The sequence below is a fragment of the Heteronotia binoei genome, chromosome 2 (genome assembly GCF_032191835.1).
Source record: "Heteronotia binoei isolate CCM8104 ecotype False Entrance Well chromosome 2, APGP_CSIRO_Hbin_v1, whole genome shotgun sequence".
Lineage (NCBI taxonomy): Eukaryota > Metazoa > Chordata > Lepidosauria > Squamata > Gekkonidae > Heteronotia > Heteronotia binoei.
Genome location: NC_083224.1, coordinates 141125294 through 141149080, shown reverse-complemented (window position 1 = coordinate 141149080; position 23787 = coordinate 141125294). Strand labels below are relative to the sequence as shown.

Sequence of the window (23787 nt, the reverse complement as noted above, 5' to 3'; positions counted from 1 at the left end):
TGGGTATGGAGCCCATTGTATTCTATGGGAGCATAAGATAGAATGGCCCATAAGGGGGCGCCATTTTTTAATTTTGCCCCCCCTCAAAAAACATGTAGATCCAGTCCTGGCCTGTTGCCTTCATGTCCTACTTGAAATTTTCCAAGAGTAATCTGGCCAGGAAGCCTGATATAGCAAACCCAGTGTGTGTAGTGGTTAGACCAATGTTTACATCAATCCCTGTTCTATGAAATCACTGGAGAGTCTTTCCCCTTCCACCCAGAGATAGTTCTCTTAGGCTGGTGGCCCTATGCACCATCAAATGAAATTACTATAGACAGGATCGCCCTCTGGCCGGCAGTAGCACAATTGGTGGTTGCTGCACACAGGAAAGACAAGGCTCTGCCTTCAGTACATGCTTAGAGAACCCAACTGTGAGATTACTTCCTACTAAGTAAAATCTCTATTTATAGTGCTGATGCTCTGACAGAACATACTCAAGAGAAACTTACTGTGTTATGGTTCCAAATAGTGGAATATAGCACAAAACATAATATTCTCCAAAAAATTGTTTTTATCATGATTTACTCCATTTCTAATATGTTCTGGGCTCACTTTCTCTCCTCTGGTCTGAATACAAAAAAGTGTGAGCTCTCAATAGTTGAGTTTGATTAATTGGATTTGATTTCTTAATACAATCTTGGGGCAGTTCTTTGTACATTCCTACAGCAGAATCAGTCAATAGAATGTATTGGTCCTGGATGCTCTTCAGTATAATTGGAAGAGTGGAGGAGTGGGTAACCTATATTATGAATTCCTTTTACTGTTATGCCACTAAAGGTTTTTGGAATTGGAGTTGCTTTTACTTTTTCTTGGGGTTTTTAAGTTGTTAATTATGTCCTCCTTAAGGCTGCATTCTTTAATGTGATGGATTACAGTTCTTTGTTGTAAACTGAAAATCTGTTAATAAAATAATTAAAATTTTTAAAAAGTTCACTAGCTGGTTTGAGGAATGTTACTCATTTTCCTTCTCAGCCTAATTGAAGAAGAAGAATTGCAGATTTATACCCCACCCTTCTCTCCGAATCAGAGACTCAGAGTGGCTTACAATCTCCTATATCTTTTCCCCCCACAACAGACATCCTGTGAGGTGGGTAGGGCTGGGAGGGCTCTCCCAGCAGCTGCCCTTTCAAGGACAACTCCTGAGATAGCTATGGCTAACCCAAGGCTATTCCAGCAGCTGCAAGTGGAGGAGTGGGGAATCAAACCCAGTTCTCCCAGATAAGAGTCCGCACACTTAACCACCACACCAAATTGGCTCTGAGATGAAGAGGGACAACCACTTGGAGCTCCCTGGAGATATGTGGATAAGAAGTAATTTGATTAGTGATCAGTTAGGATGCTGACTAGATGGCAGGGTTGCCAGCCTCCAGGTGGAGTCTGGTGATTTCCTGCTTTTACAACTGATTTCTAGCTGGCAGATATTAGCTTCCCTGGAGAAAATGGCTGCTTCCCTCCCCAAATCCCGCCCTTTCCCAGCTCCATCCCCAAAGTCTCCAGGTATTTTCCAACACAGACCTAGCAACCCTATTAGATAGATCTTTGGTCCAGTTTTTGTATGAAATCAGTTACTTTGTAACTAAAAGGGCAGGTAAATCACAGGTACAATATTGAAACATTTGCTCCTGTTTGTCTCCTTCCCCAGACTGCATTTGGTGGGTAGGTCTGTGGGGTTCTTTTCAGGAGGATGAACTTGACAGGGACCATTTTAGGAATATTTTTAGTTTGCTCTGAAAATAAAAGACACAGACACCACCTTTGGGCTAAACTAAGGTTTATTAATTTTGAAAGCTGAACTTCAGCTGGTAAACTCTTTAGTACTCAGTGTAAGTACCCTAGAAACTACCCAATAGCACTGGCAGCCCCAGAGCCCCCCATCCACTGCTCGTAGGGGCAACAGGGGCAAAAATTGTGTGGCAATGCTGTGACCTCACTTTCAGGGCCAACCTGGCAATCTGGAACAAACAAACAAAAAGACCTTCTCAAATCCACTTAAGAGAAAGCTTCCCAAAATTCTGTTCAGCTCTAAAGCAACTATTCCATAATGCAAACTTGGGAGGGTGGGTGTGGCAGCTCCACTTAGAAGGCTGGCTCAAGGACTTGCAGGCTCTGTATCAGCTGGTGACTGGCTGGAGAACTAAACTGCCTGTCACCCACACAGTTTAGTTGCCCAGCCAGTCACCAGGACCAAAAGGCTGTGTGTCTTGATTTTTAAAACTGAAACATCAGCAAACAACAGTTTACTTCTCCTAAAGCAGGAATTGGTCCATCAGAGAGCGAGAGACAGACAGGCAGATAGACAGACAGACAGAGAACCAACTCTCCTCCAAGTCAAAACAAACCTCAGTTTATCATCACAACAATCCTATGGAAGAGATTATATGGAATAACAGCAACTTGCACAATGAGAAGCATTGATTCAATGGCAATCTAAGCCTGCATTTCCTGTATCTGTATCCTTAGAGCTTCATTTCATTACACTCACTAAATGCTTACTGTCACACATTCTGGAAATAGCATGGCATTGTATAACTGATGCCTTCTCCCCTACTGACCAGCACACACATGGATCTTTACTACGTGATATCTAAAACATTACAGGTCATTTTGCACATTTGAATAAGCCAACATTACTAGAATTTTCATATCAGTTTATATCAGTTGATTTCTCAGGTTTTAAAGTTTTATTAGTTTCAAGGAATCAGGAATAGGGAGTAGGAAGGGATAAGAAATAAAGATTACAAATCAGTCTTAATCTGCATAAAAATACTTTCAAAGAATACAAGTCTACATCTGCAATACTTTCTTAAAATACATATTGTTGTCTCTAAACTATGCATCATCAACATTTTTATATTTTATATTATAAATCTTTTTGTTAAAATATCTGTTGAAATTGACATTTCCAATAAAGGCAATTTTGTAATACATAATACAGGAAAAAGGAGATATAAATTCACACCAGAGAATCTTAAGAGTCTTGCGTATCTAGCCAGGCATAAAATTTCATCCAATATTTTCTTGCTTCTTCCTTAGATTTCACAGCCAACAGCTGGGATAAAAAGTCCAGCTCTGCTGTTTCCAGAATTTTTCCCACCAAGTCCATTCTCGTGGGGATTTCCTGAGATTTCCATCTCTGTGCCAAGAGAATCCTGGCTGCTGCATTGAAATGTGCCAACAAATGTCTCATTTCTTTAGAATAGGTCTTCAGGAAATATATTCAATAAAAATAGTTCTGGTTTGAATTGAATCTGTGTCTTCATAATCTTCTGTAGTAGTTTGTGAGCCATTTTCCAGTAGTCCATCACCATTTCACATGTCCACCACATATGATAAAAAACCCCAACCTGTTTAGCACATTTCCAAGATTTGTTAGACATATTAGTATAAATCTTACACAATTTCTGTGGAGTCAAGTACCATCTATAAAACATCTTATACAAGTTTTCTTTAAAAGTTACTGACCTAGTTAATTTAATATTGAACTACCACAATCTCTCCCATTCTTCTAATGTAATGTTATGACCCAAGTTTTTCACCCATTGGACCATACAATCTTTTACAACTTCATCTTGCGTCTTCATCTGTAGTAGATATGCATGTAATTTAGATTAGCTTTTTTTGAGGGCCTAGGAAAATTTTATCAAATGGGTATTGTTCTGTGTTAAAGCCTGTCATCTTGTCTTTGACATACCTAGATTTGACTTGCATTCTCAACCACCAGTTCATTTTAATGTCCATGTTTTCCAACTCCTCTCTGGTTTTCAGTTGATTGTCTTTTCCCAACAGGTCATCATATCTGTAATTCTCATTAGGTTTTAAAAGATTTGGATGAGTAAGTGCTTCCACTGGGGATACCGATCTTGGAATTTTTTGGTAAACTCTCATTTTTAACCATGACCATGTAAGATACAAAGATTTTCAAAACCAATGGTTCTTAAAACAAGAATGTCCTTCAAGTCTTTGATACCATAGATACGTATGCCAACCCATAGTGAGATCATGTCCCTCTAACAGCAGTTGTCTCTTGTCATTCAATAGTATCCAGTCTCTTACCCACAAAAGCACAGAAGCTTTGTAATACAACTGCCAGTCTGGGAGGCCCATACCTGCTCTCAGTTTAGAGTCTTGCAATATCTTTAGTTTGATTCTAGGTTTTTTGCCTTGCCAAACATACTTGGAGACCATCTTATTCAATTGAAAAAACCCACTATTTAAAAATACTGGAATAGACTGAAATAAAAATAATAACCTTGGGAGGATATTCATCTTTATTGAGGCTATTCTTCCCATTAAGGATAAATGCAAATCATGCAATTTTTCCAAATCTTTTTAAATTTCTTTAAGTAGTTTATCATAATTGTCCATTTTTAAACTGCTACACTTATTTGAGTACACCTAGATATTTGATTCTTTTCTCATACAAAAATCCTGATTTTTGTTGAAGAGATTGGATTTGTTCCATCATATTCTTTGTCAAAAATTTTGTTTTGAGGTAATTGATCTTCAGTTCTGCCCAGTAACCAAATTGAGTGATCTTGTTTATAAGACAGTCTATTGAGTTTATTGGTTGCTCTAATATAAAAACTAGATCATCTGCAAAAGCTCTCAGTTTGTATTGATATTACAAACTGTTCTGACATTATCTTTGAAGTATTTTCTAGGAAGCAATCCAGTCTGGTCTTGAGGTATTGTAGACTGTAGAATTTTCTTCAGACGTTGCACCAATATTACAGCAAAGATTTTATAATCCACATTTAAAAGAGAAATTGGACAATAATTTTTTATATCTTTCAAATCCACACCTTCTTTTGGGATTAAGGCTATTGTAGCTTCTTGCCAAGAAGCTGGTATTTGGCTTTCATCTTGAATCTTTTCAAGGAGACACTTAAATGGTAACAGTAAAGACTCCTCATTGCTATGTAGAATTCCGCAGGCAGTCTGTCTGGACCCGGGGCTTTGCCATTCTTTTGAGATGCCATTACGTCTCCAAGTTCTCTTATTGTTATTGGTTCAATTAAAATGTTTTGCTGTTCTTCTGTAAATTTGTTAAGATTATTTTGGTTAATGTAATCTTCTAAATCTGTTTTGTGAACTTGCTTATCTTCATATAGGTTTTTTTATAGAATTGTTCCACGATTTGACATATCTCCTGTTTTTGTGCTTTCTCTTTCAAGACTGATATTATTCTTTTGGTGTTCTCTTTTCTCATCCTATAAGCCAACCACCTTCCAGGTTTATTGGCATGCTCAAAAAATTTTTGTCTGGCATATCTCAATTTTATCTCCATCTCCTCCATGAGTAACAAGTTCAATTGGTGTTGTATTTCTTTCATCTTATTTTGGAACTCCTGTCTTGTCGGTTGTTTTTTTAAATTCTTTTCAGCTTCTCCAACTTGTGACATTAGTTTTTGAAAATTTTCAGTTCTTTCTTTCTTTTTCTTGACACTATATATAATTGCAAGGCTCCTAAAGTATGCTTTAGCAGTATCCCAAACTACTCGCATCTTTACATCTCGTGTTATGTTGTGTTTGAAAAAGAATTCCATTTCAACCTTAGATTCTTTGAGAAAATCTTTATCTTTCAGAATTGAGGTATTTAACCTCCATGGTCTTCTCATTCGTGTACCTTTGAACTTTATCATTACAGGACTATGGTCTGAGATCTTGTTTGAATTTCTGTCTCAACTAAATCTTTGACCAATTTGTAGAAAGCCAACACATATCAATTCTTGACCACATTTGGTGACTAGGAGAGTAATAGGTAAAGTCTTTAGAATTTGGGTATCTTGTTCTCCATATGTCAACCAAATCCAATTCTTCTGCTAGCTTCCAAAAACTTATTGGCAATTGAAGACATTTACTTTTAATCTGTTTATGTGTTTTTCTGCCCAGTTGTCTATCAGAAACTGCATTAAAATCTCCTATTAAACAGTATTCCACATACTCCAAATTTGATAGTTTAAGATGTAAATCTTGAAAAAATTTCTCTTGTTGATCATTTGGGGCATAAATATTTGCCAACAGGATTTTTTTATTGTCCACTCTAATTTCCACTAATAGGGTTCTTCCATCTTCAGAGGCGTACTGCAATTGTGGGTTGAATTTATCCTTAATATATATCATCACTCCCCTTTTCTTTTTATTCATATCTGTTGCTGTAAATAAGCTACCAAGTTTCTAATTTTTCAAATAATTTTTCAACATCAAATAAGATGTTGGTCTTTAGTTAAAGTATGGGTTTCTTGTAAACAAATTATATCCATTTCCATTTCCAATTTTGTCAAATATCTAAAAGTCTTCCTCCTTTTAACAGGAGAATTGAGTCCATTCACATTAATAGAAATTATTGAAGCCATTATGGATTTTTCTTATCTCTATCTTTTTTTAAATCTTTTTTAAGTCTGCTGTCTTGTTGGGTATCTCCATGGTTTATTTGGATTCTCTTCACCAGAGCTTTCTTCTTCCTCTTCATCGTCCTTCTTTTCCTTCCCCTCTTTTTCCTTCACTCTATCCAGAAAGTTCTGGGCTTTGAAAGTGGAGTTTATCCTATACCTATTCTCCTGATAAGTAAAAAGAAGGCCTTCAGGCATTAGCCATGTATATGGTATTTCTCTTTCTTTCAGGAAGCCTGTTAAAGCTTGGTATTCTCTCCTCTTTTGTCTCACCGGCCATGGTACCTCTCTTAAAATTTTCACCATATTTCCAGCTATCATCATAGGTTTGTCTCTTGCTTGCTTCAAAATGTCAAACAATCAAATAAAACTATGGATTGGATCCAGCCAGCTTTTTCTGCTGATTCACCCACTTCTCCCTACCACATCCCTCCATCATATGTGCTATCTCCACACAGGTTCCATGATGTCCAATATAGCCTCTATGGATGGTCAAAGGGGACGCCTTCTTTTTTGACCACAGGAAAAACTGGTTGGCTCCAACTCTATGACTAGAGTTCAGATGGCATACAAAGTACTGTAGCAACGTGAAATACATGCACAAACATAATGTCAATGGCCTCCACAAGGTGAAGAAGGAAGCTAGAGCTCATTTTGGTTTGTCTATCCCATCTGACTGCTTGTCCTTTCACTTTACCACACTGTGCAGGAGTGGAAAGTGAATTGGGAAAAGGACAGGTTTCTTACCTGTAACTGGTGATCTTCGAGTGGTCATCTGTGCAGTCACACATATGGGTATTCCGCAGGACTTACCCTGACCTCGGAGAGTTCAAAGCAATCTTGATCATAGATCTGGCGCGCCTCCCCCTCGTCCCAGGGAGGAGCCACCGTCTGCGCATGCCTGGACGAGGGGGAGGCGCTTAGCCACTCAGTTTCTTCCCGCCGCCGGACAGGTGGAAAGAGTTCTTATGCTAGATGAGTGTCCAGCAGCGGGGAAGGCTGGGTGGGTCTGTGTGACTGCACAGATGACCACTCGAAGATCACCAGTTACAGGTAAGAAACCTGTCCATCTTCTTCGTGGTCTCTGTGCATTCACACATATGGGTGATTAGCGAGCTATTTCCCTCGGAGGAGGGTGCTGGATCTGGAAGAATATGTGTAGTTAGGTTAGAAACGTAGTGGGAGCGGTACTCACCGGCAGTTAGTCGAAGATGGAGCGTAGTACAGCCTGTCCGAAGGACGAGTCACGCCGGGCACGAACGTCGAGAGCGTAGTGCGAGGCGAAGGTAGACGGAGAGGACCAGACCGCAGCGGCACAGATGTCCTCTATTGGGACGCCCCTCAGGAATGCTGACGAGGTAGCGACGGCTCTGGTGGAGTGAGCTCGTATGTGCTGTGGGATTGGCTGTTTCGCTAATTGGTAGCAGAGTTCGATGGCGGCCACGAGCCACTTGGAGAGTCTCTGGGTAGATATCTTGCTGCCCTTGTTGTGGGTAGCGTAAGTGACAAAGAGTCTCGGATCCTTACGGAATTCCCGAGTTCTGTCTATGTAGAAAGCTAGAGCTCTACGGGCGTCTAGGTTGTGTAGTGCCCTCTGGCCTGCGTCCGTGGGGTGTTGGAAGAAGGCTGGTATGGTAGAGGGTTTCCCAAGGTGGAAGGGAGAGATGACCTTTGGTAGGAAGGTCGGATCAGGGCGGAGGACCACTCTGTCGGCATAAAAGATGGTATATGGAGGGTCTGCCCTGAGTGCGCAGATGTCGCTGGCTCTCTTGCCCGAGGTGAGCGCTATGAGTAGTGCTGTCTTCCAAGAGAGTAAGTTGAGGGGAATGGAAGCCATGGGCTCGAAGGGTGGTCTCATGAGCTGACTTAGGACGAGGGAAAGGCTCCATGTGGGTTGAAGTCGTCGGATTGGGGGGTGCAGGCGAATGATGCCTTTGAGAAAGGCCTTGGTGGCCTGGTGAGAAAAAACTGTCACGCCTTCGATGCGGGGGTGGAAGGCGGAGATGGCTGCGAGGTGTACCTTCAGGGAGGAGTAGGAGAGTCCTAACTTGGAGAGTGCTAGGGTGTAAGATAAAACTTGAGGGATGCTAGCACTTGTGGGGTTGAAGTTGTGTTGTGAGGCGTAGTGAACGAAGCGCTTCCACTTGAGTGAATAGGATTTTCTGGTGGATGGCTTCCTGGAGTTCACTAGAACTTGGCGGACCTCAGGAGGAAATTCTAGAAATTGATCCTCCAGGCTGTCAGCTTGAGTGATGCTGGGTTGTGATGTAGGACCTTGCCGCGTTGTTGGGAGAGGAGGTCCTGCGCTTGCGGGAGTTGGAGGAATGTGTTGTTGGACAGGAGCAGCACAGTGGTAAACCAGGGTTGACGTGGCCACCATGGAGTTATTAGGATGCAGTTTGTGCGGTCCGTTTGTATTTTCTGTAGGACTCTGGTGATGAGTGGTATTGGAGGGAAGAGGTAGTGGAGTGTTCCCCTCCAGGATTGGAGGAATGCGTCCCCTCTGGAAAGTTGGGATGGAGGCCCTCTCATGTAGAAACGGGTGCACTGGGCATTTGATGGTGATGCAAATACATCTATCTTCGGGGTACCGAAGATCTTGAAGATCTGTCTTATGTACTGGCCGTTGATGGACCACTCGTGGTTGTTGGTTGGGCGGCGGCTCAGGGCGTCCGCCTGCTCGTTCTCGATTCCTGGTAGGTGGACTGCCGTGAGGAACATGCCCTGGCTGATGCTCCAATGCCATAGTGCTATGGCTTTCTTGCATAGTCTGATGGAGGCGGTGCCTCCCTGCCTGTTGATGTAAAAAACCGTGGCGATGTTGTCGGAGGTGACTTGTACATGTCGGTTGTGTAGTGACGGGAGGAAGGACTTTAGGGCTTTGTGGACTGTGAGTAGCTCTAGGCAGTTGATGTGTAGGGAGCGCTCGTAGTCCGACCATTGGCCCTGCACCGTCAAGGGTCCCAGGTGGGCTCCCCATCCCCACTTGGAGGCGTCTGTGGTGACGGTCACTGATGGGGGTGTCTGTTTGAACGGCATACCCGTGCGGAGGTGATGTTCCATCGTCCACCATCTGAGGGATGTAGTGATGTGTGATGGAAGAGTCAGTATTGTGGATTGGTGTTGCGTGTGGGGGTGGAAAGCCCTGACGAACCACATTTGCAGGGGTCGCATGTGTAGCTTCACGAAGCCTAGGACCGCGGTGGTCGCTGCCATCAGGCCCAGCATTCTCTGGAAAGTGAGTGCTGGTTGGGAGCGTTGGGCGATAATAGTGGTGGCTAGGGACTGAATGCTGCGCGCTCTGTCCTGTGGTAAGTAAGCTTTCTGGGCGACTGTGGAGATTTCCGCTCCTATGAACTGAATTGTCTGGGTAGGAGTTAGCTTGGACTTCGATAAGTTGACTTGGAGGCCGAGAGTGGCCAGAAGGGAAAGGGTAGTGGAGACGTCCAGTTGGAGTTGTTCCTTTGAGTGGGCGACGATCAGCCAGTCGTCGATATACGGGTAGATAGATATCTTTTGCTGGCGTAGTGATGCGGCCACCACTGCCATGCACTTGGTGAAAACTCTCGGGGCTGTCGAGAGACCGAATGGGAGGGAACAGAACTGAAAGTGCTGGTCCCCGATGGCGAACCTGAGGAATCTTCTGTGATGCTGGTTGATGGTAACATGAAAGTAGGCATCCTGCAGGTCTATGGACGCCATCCAGGACTGTTCTGGAATGAGTGGTAGGATCGACTGGAGGGTGATCATACGGAATTTCTTGTAGGTGATGTGAAGGTTGAGTTTGCGGAGGTCGAGGATGGGGCGGAGTCCTCCGTCTTTTTTTGGTACTAGAAAATAACGGGAGTAGAACCCGGTCCGATGGTACTGTGTTGGGACTGGTTCTATCGCGCCTTTGTCCAGCAAAGACGTGATCTCTGCCTGCAGAGGTGCGGAAGGTGGTGTGATGAGAAATCTGTTATGTTTCAGGGTGGAGTTGAATTCTATTAAGTAGCCCCTTTGTATGATGGCCAGGACCCAGGAGTTCGATGTTATGGCCCTCCATGCTGGGTAGAACGGAAGAAGTCGCGTGTGTGGGAGGTGGTCTGGCTGAGGGGGGGTAGCTGGACGTCTCAGGATAGGGTGGTCAAAGCGGCGGTTTGGAGGTAGCTGTTTTTTTGGTTGTTTGAGAACGTGGCCTGTGTTGAAAAGGCTGTTTGGATTGTGGAGGCTTCCGTCTCCATGGTTCTTGTTGTCTTGGGGATCTGGTACTTTTGTAGTAGCCTGGTTTCCAATTTCTCTGTCTGCTGAGTTGAGGCTGGTATTGGGAGACCCCCAGTCTCTTCGCCCTCTTCCTGCCATCATCTACGGATGTGAGGATGTCATCCGTAGTCGCGTTGAATAGGCCAAGGCCATCGAATGGTAGGTCCTCAACCTTGTATTTGATGTCGGGTTGGAGGGATGAAGATCTCAGCCACGCGTGTCTACGTAGGGCTATGGCTGAGGCGAGGGTTTTGGAGGAGCACTGCTCGGCGTGACGTGCTGTGTTGATCTGCTGCTTACTCACCCTGGCCAGTTCTTGCAGGGCATGGGTTGCTGATTTCTGGGATGCCTCGGGTAGAGATGGAACTAGTGTGTTGAGGTAGTTAGTCAGATTGTATGCGTAGGCGGAGAAGCACGCCATGTAGTTATGTATTTTCGACGTAGCCGTGGTGAGTGCGTATATCTTCCTTCCAATAGTGTCGAGCTTCTTGCCTTCCCTCTCGGGGGGCGCTGGGTGTCTAGTTTGCTTTGACTTCGAGGAAGAGTGTACTATGATCGAATTCGGCGCTGGGTGGCTAAATAAGAACTTCGACTCGGGTGCGTGGATCTTGTAGAGGGCTTCCACTCGCTTGGAGGTTGGCGGTACCGATGCCGGTTTGTCCCACGCTTCCTTGAGTGTCTCGAGAAGGACGGGGAGCATAGGGAGAGAAGAGCTGGATGGGAGGTCTGCGTGTACGAGGTCGTACACGACGTCCGAGACCCTGGGTGCGTCGGTATTGAGTTTGAGGTTCAATGAGTTCGCCATATTTGAGATGAGGTCCAGGTAGGATCTGGGGCCTTCTGATGGCGATAAGTCCACTGGCTTGGCTATGTCTGAAGCCGGGGAGTGTAGGTCTGAGGTGGAGGAATGAGCAGAGTCCGAGAGTTCAGCCTCGGATTCGTCATCGGTTTCGTGTTGGAGGTCAGGCTGGGGTTGCAAGGGTGCAGGCTGTTTAGTGGGAACGGCTGAGGTGGACCCTGTCGGTGATTGTGGTTTCTGCTCGAGGTTGAGGCGAGCGTGTTCGTCACGGTACCGAGGGAGTCCCTCGTAGTCGGGGTGGTGTCGGCGCGGGGAAACCTCGCGGTATCGGGTCCGATCCGATCTCTCGGTGTGGTCTCGGTACCGAGGGGAGTCATGATGGCCGCAGTAGGGGCGGACTCTCGGGCCCGAGTGGTATCTGTCGAAGGAGGGAGATCTTCGGTGCCTTCTTCGGTCCCGAGGGGACAGTGATCTGGACCTCGATGGGGAGTAGTAATAATATCTTTCTCTCCGATGACTGTGAGCCCGTTGGCGACTGCGAGATCTTGGTGTAGGAAGCCGTGGAATCGTTCTCGGAGTCGAGGGTTCTCTGAGTAGAGAGTGGGCTTGCAGTGGTTGGCGCTGTACATCTTGGAAGGCTCTCGGGTCGAGTGTATGGCGTTGGCATCGGACGGAAATGGGTGAGTCGACGTCGAGTATCTGGTCTGGTGGAGAGTTCGGTATCGACGGGGACTTGGAGGAGATACACACGATCTCAAGCGGTGTGATAGACGGTGTCGGAGTGGACTTCGGTGGCGTCTTCGGGTTCGAGCTGGAGTTCGGGATCGGGTTCGGTGCCGTAGGCCTCGCCGTGCTCGAACTCGCGGTCGGGGTCGAGCCCGTGGTTTGCGCAGGAGGGTCGGATGATCTATGTCTCGTCTTGGGCTTTTTCGTCGTCTTGCTCGTCGGGTCCGCGTGAGCGGAGTCGGAGCGGCGGCGCTTATTGGCATCGTCAGATTTAGCGGTGTGCTTGCCGGACTTAGGCTTGCAGGGACCTTGAGCCACGGAAGCTGCCGGCTGCGCCATTCCCGTGAGAGGTGGGGAAGATGGCGGAGGGTGTTTCTGTGCTGCGTGGGACGTGGCCGGTCTGAGGGAGGTTTCCATAAGATGGCTCCTGAGCCTCGCGGCGCGATTTTTGCGGGCCTGTTTTCCAAATTGGCTGCAGTGCTCGCAGGAGTCAGTACGGTGGGACTCTCCAAGGCAGAAGAGGCACAGGGAGTGACCGTCTGACGATGGGATCTTTGCCGTGCAGCGGATGCAGCGTTTAAAAGTTATTTTGTCCCTTCCTTCCATCCGCCCGGGGGTGGGGGGGGGACGGGGAAAGGTTGGAGGATAGTAAAGAGGTTTTTTTTTTTTTAAATACGATACCAGGAGAAGTCTGAGGAACGAAGATTGTAGGAGATGAGAGGATTGAAGAGATTGCAATGAAGAAGTTGGAGAATCAACGAGGTAGGTGCGATCCGGTCGGCGGTAAGGAAGAAACTGAGTGGCTAAGCGCCTCCCCCTCGTCCAGGCATGCGCAGACGGTGGCTCCTCCCTGGGACGAGGGGGAGGCGCGCCAGATCTACGATCAAGATTGCTTTGAACTCTCCGAGGTCAGGGTAAGTCCTGCGGAATACCCATATGTGTGACTGCACAGAGACCACGAAGAAGATCAAGGCAGTTCGGTGAAGGACACTTTGTAGTGGGAAAAGTGGGAGCTGGCAAGGGAAGCAGGGGGAGGAGAAAATACTGGTTGTGGAAAAGATGGAAAGCAGGAAAGGGAGAAAGAAGGAAAGGTGGGAGAGGATCCAAGCTGGCACAAGAAGGGAGAAGTGGGGGCTGGCAGAAGATAAGGGAGGGACGGTGGCTCAGTGGTAGAGCATCTGCTTGGTAAGCAGAAGGTCCCAGGTTCAATCCCCAGCATCTCCAAAAAAGGGTCCAGGCAAAGAGGTGTGAAAAAACCTCAGCTTGAGACCCTGAAGAGCCGCTGCCAGTCTGAGTAGACAATACTGACTTTGATGGACCAAGGGTCTGATTCACTATAAGGCAGCTTCATATGTTCATAATGGAATTTCCCTTCCCCTCAGGTTCTGGTCTTGTTTAATTTATTTATAATCTGCTTTAACTTCTCCTATAAAAGCATAAAGCTTCTTTCACAATATAAAATATAAAGATATGTAAGACACAGCTACAGGAATCAGTCTAACTGGGGAAATTCTAGTTTCTACCTGGAGGCTGGCATCCATAACTGGGAGAAGGGGTTCTGGAGTTTAGGGACTGTGGTTAAAAAAACCTCTTTCATTGGTTCCAGCTAATCTAACTATAGTAATGACAGGTTCCCACAGGATGCCTGTGCCGTTTGATACAGGTGGAGGTGGTACTTTAGATACTATAGACATAAGCTACGTAGGCTTCAAAAGTAAACACCAGTATCTTGAATTGTGAGGTCTGTCACTTGTCCTTTTTACCCTTACCACTTATGGCCTATGAAATTTGTCAAAGATTTGGAAGAAGGTGTGGTACTTCCATCCCTGAAAAAGGCTATAAGACCACTGTTTGTAGTATCTGAATAGTTTTTAGTATCTGAATAGTATCCTAGACTGATATCCAACCTCCAATTACTATTAGGAGAAAGTGGAATAAAAAAAATCATGGGATTAGGCTGAATTATTAGAGTCTTCTTTTGATCTGGATTCAGATCTAGTAGTGATGTGGAAATACCTTGGCCATCTTACTGGAGGACCTGCACCAATCAACAAGCAGAGGGAGTGTTTTCCTGCTAGTCTCCTTGGATCTCTCTGCAGCTTTCAATGTCAGCCATGGTATCCTTCTGGACTGCTGGGATGGACCTAGGAGGATCAACATTGTGTTTTACTCCTTCCTCAAGAGCAGATTCTAAAAGAGAAGGGAGATTTTTGCTTGGTGTCTGGGGTGTTAGCAAATGGGTTAATCTTGTTCCCCAGTATTTCTAACATTTGATAGAAGCACTTGAAGATTTGGTGCATAGTTATAACAGATGCTGACAACACCAGAGTCATTTCACCACCCAACCAACCCAAATATGTAAGCTTCTCTTGCTCCCAGCCAGCAGGCATGGAAAAAGTCAATAGTTTTGCTTGCTCTTGGCATCACCTCTCAGACAACCCCTTTGTCCAAAGGTGAATTCCAGGGGCACTGCCAGTACCACTGGAGCTCAAGTTTTGTTGCCTGCCACCAAAGGCATAGGAAAGAGCAATAGGAATATCCTAACCTTGTCTCCTTTCAAACCCACAAAGCCATCACCTGGATCCAGGGGCACTTCAAGCATTATTAGCACCCACAGATTTATAAAGGAAACTAATCAGTAGATACTTTCCAACTAATTTGAGGAAACTGGAAGGTACACATGGAACAGGTTCATTCCAAAAGCATGCTGGCCACTAACAGATCCCAAACCAACCATTAAACGCCCTCCACAGCTCAGAGAGAGGACTTTATTCTAAAGACATACAATGCTGAGCCTTCCATCCTCTGACCCTATGCAGATGCAACACTGCTGATCTCTTAACCATAGTTAACATTCTCTTTATGTTCTTGAGTGATTTCTTGTGTTTGTTAGGACTTTTCTGCACATTCAACATTTCGAATTTTCTTTGCAATCAAGCCACAAGCACTGGAATTGGTTTGGGCACAGTTCTTCTTCATGTCTGCCCTCCCTCTGGATTTTCAGTTGTAGAGACAATCTATTTTTTCCGCACATGCTTTAAATATTCAGAATTTTCAAGGGGGGGGGGGTGCTGGCATCATTGGTGGAGTTACAGCACCCCTTTTTTATTTTTGTGTATGCTTATATTCATATAGCTATATGGCTACATTTTTAAAAATGGGACAAGATTAATGTACTGTTCTAATGCTAGACCAAGCAGGTTCTCTGAATTCTCAGTTTTAATTTTTTTAAAGTCTTTAGTCACCTGTCTTGCAGAAATATGCCTTCTTCCTTATATCTTCCTGAAGAGAAAGAGCTACAGACTATCTATCTATCTATCTATCTATCTATCTATCTATCTATCTATCTATCTATCTATCTATCTATCTATCTATCTATCTATCTATTCCATCCATCCATCCATCCATCTCTATTTTGATTTCTATACCGCCCTCCCATAAGGCTCAGGGTGGGTTACAACAGTTTAAAATGAAAGGTGGGAATTCAGAGATCCTGCTTGACCTAACAAAACAAAAAAAACCCACATGTCTTTAGGTTGGGGGGGGGAGAGGAAACTTGTTGATGATAACGACAGTCCAATAATCTAATAGACTGGACGTGGGTGGGAGTGGGCAGCAGAAAGAAAGCCCATAGAAACATTATGCATAAGGAAAAAGGCAACTCAAAATCAGCTTCCAGGAAAAGGTTGCGATAAAAGTGGCCTAACCCACCACCCCAGAAAAACGGAAACAACAAAAAAAAGGTGAAAACTAAAGACACAAAAATGTGTGCAGACATCAGGAGGTAAACTGCAACAGCCTGGGGCAAGAACCAATGGGGAAAAAAACATGTTGACAAGCCCTTATGCTAGCCATCACATTAAATCTCAGTTTCACATTTTGTTGTTGTTGTCCAGTCGCACAGTTGAGTCCGACTCTTTGTGACCCCATGGACAAAGTCATGCCAGGCTCTCCTGTCTTCCACCATCCTCTGAAGTCTGCTCAAATTTGTATTTGTTAAATCAGTAACACTGTCCAGCCATCTCATCTTTTGCCGCCCCCTTCTTCTTTTGCCTCCTGTCTTTCCTAGCATCAGGATCTTCTCCAGTGAGTGCTCCCTTCTCATTTGGTGGTCAAAGTATTTCAGTTTCAGCTTCAGCATTTGACCTTCCAGGGAACAGTCTGGATTGATTTCCCTTAGGACTGACTGATTTGATCTTCTTGCAGTCCAAGGGACTCTCAAGATTCTTCTCCAGCAACACATCTCAAAAGCATCTATTCTTCTGCACTCGGCCTTGCTTGTGGTCCAGCTCTCACAGCCATACATTACTACTGGAAATACCATCGCTTTGACTATATGGACTTTTGTTGGCAGGGTGTCTCTGCTTTTTATTATACTGCCCAGGTTCGCCATAGCTGTCCTCCCAAGGAACAAATGTCTTTTAATGTCATGGCTACAGTCACAATCTGCAGTGATCTTGGATTCCAGAAAAGTGAAGTCTGTCACTACTTTCATTACATATTTTCACATTAAACAAAATTTCACATTACATATGACCAAAAACAAAACATGGCTATGTAAATCATGGCTCCCTCATAAATCAGGGACTGAAACCATGGTTTGGTTGGCAAACTGGTTTTCAGGAAACCTTATCAGCATTAACCATGGTCTAAATCAATCATAGGAAACATACATGTTTGAAGTCTGGAAGCGGTGGTGAACTCACTCTAGAAGTAAGAGGAGGGAAGAGTATGCAGGCTCCTGTTTTGTAAACCATGGTTTGCAGAAAATTGCTGCATTACATCTGAACTCTACTCAAGTAATACTATCCAGTTTAGCTTATCTGTTGACATTATGCCTTTTTGATAATAAATCTCTGTTTTGTGTTGAGGTTAATTTTGTTTGTTTGTTTTTTAATTTGCCTTATAGGAAATCTAAAGTAAGCAAATAGCGCTCAAGATTGAATAAAGCCCAGTAGCATATTTTTTTAAATTTCCAAGGAGCAAATACTTTTCTATTACTGCTATGTCCTGAAGGAGTTCATTCTAGGCTCCTAGGACATATTAAGTAGATTACTATGAAAAAAATCAGGTAAATTCCAGCTCCAAAATATTTGAGACAACCTGAAGACGAGTCTCATGTGACTCACTCATACTCAGTAGTAGGTTCTAACAAAGCTGTTGTCTCATTTGCTCTGTGAGATAGAGTCACCGCAGACATCATGAACAAATCTGTTTGTTCATGATGGGCACACACCTGGTTAATCATTGTGACAAGCATGCACTCCCTCCCCCTCTCTACTCCACTCTCACAGCACACAAAAATAAAAGGTGGAGATTCCCCACCAACCCCAGCTAGTTGTGATGTCCACATGCAGGTTCTGGGGCTAGGTACAATCAAGCATTAGGCTCAGTTTCAAACAAACTGAGGACTCTTTCTGGTTTCTGGATACAGCCTGAGAATTTGGCAAAATAAATAAATAAATGAAAAATTCAGGCTAAAATCCTAGATACATTTAATTTTGAAGAAAGTTCAGTAGAAATCAATGAGAATTTAGCCTTTGCAAAAGTACATAGTGAACAAACCTGGGAGATCAGGTTTGAATTCCCACTCTGACATGAAAGCTTACTGGGTGACCCTGGGCCAGTCATTCTCGTTCACTCTAACCTACCTCGCAGATACTGTTGTAAGGATACTATGGAAAGAGAACAATGTTGTAAGCCACTTTGTAAGCCACTTTGGGTCTTCATTGGGGAGAAGTGCAGAGTATAAACATCCAAATGAATTTAGGTGAATGACAATGACAATGAATGACAAGCAGGTGCAAGGTCCCATATTAATCAGGGATCTGTCCAGCTCTCCTCTGGAATGCTCCAATTGAGTAATGGCTTTCAGAAAGAATAGGCTGTTAGACTGTTCAGTGGGCTAGTAACCTTTTTAGATTTATTGTAATGGAGGTTAGTGCTCCTTACGCTTGTTTAACTATTAGTTATTTCTGTATAATACAGGAAGCCATTGGCACCTTAAAAACAACCAAAATTTGTTCCAGCATAAGCTTTTGTGAACCAGAGCTCACTTTAGATGCACTGTAGTGTAAACCCATTGGGCTTGATTTCATAGACACAAAAGAAAATGGGGGAGGGGCAGAAGAAAGGTCACCAAGTGGAGTAACTAGAAGGGTGAGTGTGGCCAAGAATACAGATGACAGATGGTCGAGTGTGGCTGGTCCATGCAGCTGCAGCATACAGTGAGGGAGCACCACCAGACATAGTTGGGATTGCTCCAAGGAGCAGGACACCAGACCCAGGGGCTGGATCCATTTGTTAGGGTGGGATCTTAAGGAGGTGGTGTACAGGAGCTGTGTGGGGAAGAAAACTCCCAGAGGGAGTAAAGGCAACTGTCCTGGGCTAGAGAATTTAAGGGACTTTCACAGTGGGGAGGAAGAAGGGGTACTTCTCCAGCATGAAGTATGATGGCCTATTGGGCTGAGTTCTTGGGGAAGTGGGATGAAGTCCTGTCCACAACCTAGGTTCCTGCAGGGAACATAACAGTTAGAGCAGTTCCCCAGTGGAACAGGCTTCCTCAGGAGGTGGTGGGCTCTCCTTCCTTGGAGGTTTTTAAACAGAGGCTAGATGACCAGCTGACAGCAATGCTGATTCTGTGAATTTAGGCAGATCATGAGAGGAGGGCAGGAAGAGTTGCACCAGTGCTTAGTTCTTGTGATCCTTTCTTACATACCTAGGGAAATGCTGATTGACACTTTGGAGTCAGTCAGCAATTTTTCTCCAGGTCAGTTTGGCAAGGGGTCCTGGAGGTTTTTGCCATCTTCTGGGCATGGAGCAGATCACTGGGGATGTATGTGTGTGTGGGGGGAGGTATTTGTGAAATTCCTGCATTGCATAGGGGGTTGGACTAGATGACCCTGGAGGTGCCTTGCAACTCTATGATTCTATGAGAGCTGCCAGTGCCACTCTCCCTATCCAGGCCCCATCCCAACAATCCAGTCCAAAGGGCAATAAGTTCACTCAGCATGGGTATGAGAAACTTCCAGCTATTGTTAAACAGACAGAATGCAAAAATATATACAGTGCAAACTTATGCATGTCTGCTTAGAAGCACCAATTTCTGTGGATATGTACAGATTTTTAATTTACAGCTTACATTTATGTCCCACCATTCTCCCTTCACAGAACTCAAGGGGGCACGCATAGGAGGAGTGTTTCCATCTAGGTCAGCTGAATCATGTGCCTTCCAAGCACATCCTGGAAGAGTACTCTTAACCAGTTTTTTTGCCACATGAAGAGGAAAAGATGGCAGCATGTAATTGTTGGTTTTAGATTATAATCCTTAATCATATGAAGTTGCTATACAGTGAGTTAGATCACTGATCTAAAATACTGCTTACTCTTATTAGCAGTAGTTCACTAGGGTCTGAGGAAGAGATCTTTCACATCATGTCCTACCTGATCCTTTAACAGGAGATACTGGAGAGTGAACCCATGCAGAAAAGCAGAACTTCTATCACTAAGCCACACCCCCATTCCTTCCTCACAATCAACAAGCCTTCCAAGTTGAAATGGAACAAAGAATATTTGCATGTTGTGCCACAAAGTACAAAAAGATATTTTGCTAGAATTTCATATGGCACTATTGCAATTTTATCTAATATTTACATATTGTTTTCTATTCTATAAAAAAATTTCATATCCAACTCTTGTTTGGATCCTGCAGGTGACTGCACTAGCAGAGACATTTTCCTCTGGCAGAAGGAGCCTTTCCTGACACAAGAAGAGCCTTGTGAGTCACAGGAAGACTCTTTAGTTCTGAGCAAAGTGTCTCTGCAAGCGGAACAGATTTGTTGGATTCAGCTCCCTGGATGAAAGGTCTAGGCCTTATCATGTAGATGGGGAGCTGAGAATGTGAAAAGATCAGCTTTCCCAGGATCACAGAGAGGGAGGGAGGGAGGGGGGGAGGAGAAGAAGAAGAAGAGGAGGAGGAGGTTGGACTTATACCCTGCCCTTCGCTTGGAGTCTTAGAGCAGTTTACAATCTCCTTTCCCTTCCCCTCCCCTCAAGAGACACCCTGTGAGGTAAGTGAGGCTTTCCAAGAACTGCTCTTAAACAGAATAGCTCCAAGAGAGTTATGACTGATTCAAGGTCACTCTAGCAGCTGCAAGTGGAGGAGTGGGGAATCAAACAAAGTTCTCCCAGATAAGAATCCACCCACTTAACCACTACACCAGATTGGTTCTGAGGTGAGATTTGAATAAGAGAATTCTGTCTCTCAGCTCACTCTTTGCCATGACATCACATCAGCTCTGAACTATACAGAATGTTTTTGAGAGTGGCTTTAACTGAACATGGCCAGGTCTTGAGCCTGGCACAAAAATGTATCTGTTCTGAAAACTCTTTCTCTTGCTGCAGATTTCGAGGTAAAGTTGAGTCCATGTAGGAAAGAAAAGGAATTCTGTATGTGCTTGCATCACTTTGGCTTGCCAACCTCAAGGTGGAGCTATGAGTTCTCTCAGAATTATAGCTGATCTCCAGGCTAAAAAGATCACTTCCCCTGGAGGAAAATGGCTGCTTTGGAGGGTAGACTCTACAGCAACACATCCTCCCCCTTCCAAACTCTGCCCTCCCCAGAAACTACACCTAAATCTCCAGGGATTTCCCAAGCTGGTGTTGGCGTCATCTCTTCATATTTCAAGGCTGAGGCCTGGTATTAGAAACAGGGTTCTGATATAGGGGACTCTAGGTCCCCTAATATATTACTCCTGCATGAAAGGGAAAATATCAGTGCAGGTGTATTATCAGCAAACACAACACATCCTTTGCTTGTCCCTCCATCCCACCAGTGCCAGGATTTAGATAAAGATCTCCCAAATCTGCTTTCATCTAGTGCCCCTATTTTGGAATTAACAGAACTCAGGTTTTTTGAACACACACCTCATTCTTTCCATCCTGATGTTGCTTAGGTCCTCCTTGAAGCACTTCCCAAGAGCCACTGGCTCACCTATCTTCAATTTATTTCACTCCTCTAACTGGTGATATGAATGCACTCAGTTGGAATTTGGTGTCAATTTCTGTGTTTTAATGTTACCCACTTGAACACTGTCAATTTGATTTATAACTCTGAAAAAGAGAGAAGTGGAAAATAAGGAAGACTTGGATGTGATCTTTGTGAGGGCAGGTCAACCTGATGGATCAACAAGCTTTCCTTCTTTAAGACATCCTAGGAAAGGTTTTGAAAACTAGCACTGAAATTGAGCAACACAGTTTCTTAGACTGAAAGAAACCTGTGTAGAAATTACTCAGCACCCTAGAGCGCTGTCCTAAATCCCCAAACTGATTTTAACGGAGAAACTGCAGAGCTTCAATGTCCTTTCAAGTGTCAGAATTATGTCAGGATGAGAAGGGGAGGGGGGACTTCCCACACACCCCGCAAGGCAAACTTTTACCAAAATGCAGCATTTCAACGGGAATTCAGAAGAAATTTGAAAGGAACGACCTATACCCTAACGTTCTTCCCTCTGCAATGACTTCGGAAGGGAAACGGAGCTGCTCAAAGGGAGACATCGAATAAAGAACACAATTTAAGAAAATCTCTCACACCAGACCTGCACTTTTCTGCTTGACTAAGTTAAGCTTCTCTCCGTGGTAGAATAGAAACAGGCAGCTGGCATTAAAATAAATGGAAGAGAAATCACGACGAGCTTTCACAACCCTCGAGTGTGCAATAATCGTCTCTGAACGTATTTCTTCTTTATCCGTTTGGGGGAATCATCGTTAGCACATCGCCAAATCTCGCTTTTCCAGTTTGCGATTCGCTAAATTTCCTTAAACACACTCCAATGTAAAACATGCCTTTTGAAAGCAGCTGCTTCAGGGAAGTGCTCATCATTAACTGGGTCAGGAACAAAGAATTTTGGGGGAAATAATTAGAACGAGGGGAAGGAACCCATTCTAAATGGAGCGCATAGCAGAGCTCACTTACCTTTTTTCATACAAATATACATATATAGCCAGCAAAAGACTGCCTTCCTCCCAGCACAGCAGCAGCCACATGCAGAGTTCCAACTAGAACACAGTGTAGCCAATCAGAAACAAGCTGTCATGGAACGAGGCATGCTGGGAATCGAAGTCCACAACTCAAAAATAGACAGCTGAGGGGAGGTGTTATGGGTGTCTTTTTTTTAGACACCACCACGAAGATTCTGGATTAAGGGGATATAAGCTAAACACCGTTATGTGGGAATCCGCTCCATATAAATCTACGTCAGTGATTCCCAAAGAAATGTATCTAGGATCGGTGGTTAAAAAGTCAGCCCTTTATTCAGCAGCACACCAAAAGCACACATTTGTAAGTTTGCATTAATATTAAAACGGGCCGAGGATGGAATGGGGAAAATGAAAGCAAACTTTCTGCCTGGCAGGTGCTTCAAGTCAGAATCTTTAAAAAATTCTCCCAAATCCCTTTAAATTAATCTTTTCTACCCAAAAAAGTGAAAGCCTGCTCTAGGCTGAGAGAATGGCTTTCGACACCCAAAATATTTTTTTTTAACAAAAAACATGCATATTAAAAGCAAACATCCATATTGAAAGCAAAAAAATTCTGAACCTTGTCTGCAGAATTGGAAAGAAAGAACCAGTGGTAACTAGTTAGCTGGAATGAGAATACTCTGGGGATTTTGTTAAACACATAAACATTGATACTCACTGAGTAGTTTGGAAATCACACATGGCTCATTAACATGCCACTTGTGGTTCTTCTGAGCTAGAGATGTGAAGGTCCAGGGGAGAATCCCCCCCCCCCCCGTGGTTTTTCTCCCATACCTAATCTTCACGAGAGGAGCAGCAAGGTTCTCATTACTTTTCAGCTGTTGCATACCTTCTGATGTCTTTTTGACATGACTTCTATTTGGTCTTTTTGTTTCTCCATCAACCCACTGTGACCAATATACTCACAAATTAAGAAAAACTAGCTTATTGGCCTACATTAGAAGAGGGAGCAAAAGGAGATAGGGCAGAAACTAGGCTTGCCAGAGCTGTGTTGAAAAATAAATACCTGGAGGCTTTGGAGATAGATATAGGAACTTTGCTTTCTCTAACAAGATAGCAAAAACTAAGGTACATGTGCTAAAACAGCATAGCTTGCAGTTTTCTTTCCAGTACTGGGTATATTTGCAGTTTTGCTTGTAGAAAACTGAGGCATTTGCAACTTTCCAATTCCATAAATATATCAAATATTGCAATTTGGCATGCTAAGTATGTTGTAAACGATGCCTTTTATGTTGTTAAGCAATAAAATTAGTTTAGGTTTGACAGGACACCAAGTATTATATGTATTTCAATTTTTCCAGGAAAAAAACTACTGGCATTTTCCTCCCTGTAGTTTCAAATATTCCACAAATTTTACACATATGTTCTGAGCACCTTTACCCAATATGACACGTGCACCATCATTCAGGAAAGTGGACAAGGGTGTTGCCAGATGGGGCTTGTGGCTGTTGGGTTATTTCCATCTTGAAGCAGCCACTGCTTGGAGGGACAGGAGGACAGGTGAAATGTGAGCCTCCCTGGGGTGTGCAAAAGACGGAACATGGAAATA

The 23787-nt window shown here is 44.0% G+C and overlaps 1 protein-coding gene across 4 annotated transcripts in view; it reads right to left on the bottom strand.

Moving 5' to 3' along the window:
• The window catches only part of SAMD13 (sterile alpha motif domain containing 13), a 67409-nt gene extending 45137 nt beyond the window's left edge, over nucleotides 1–22272 (bottom strand). The window contains exons 1-2 of one of the 4 annotated variants that reach the window (XM_060232116.1): nucleotides 22174–22257; nucleotides 19342–19442 (exon numbers count right to left, since the gene is read on the bottom strand). In XM_060232116.1, the coding sequence (XP_060088099.1) occupies nucleotides 19342–19357 (16 nt within the window). In that variant the 5' untranslated portion in view covers nucleotides 19358–19442; nucleotides 22174–22257. Of the gene's footprint in view, nucleotides 1–19341; nucleotides 19443–22173 lie in introns of all 4 variants that reach the window. The other 3 variants (XM_060232119.1, XM_060232115.1, XM_060232117.1) reach the window with 3 other exon arrangements.
• Between the last annotated feature and the right edge of the window lie 1515 nt (nucleotides 22273–23787).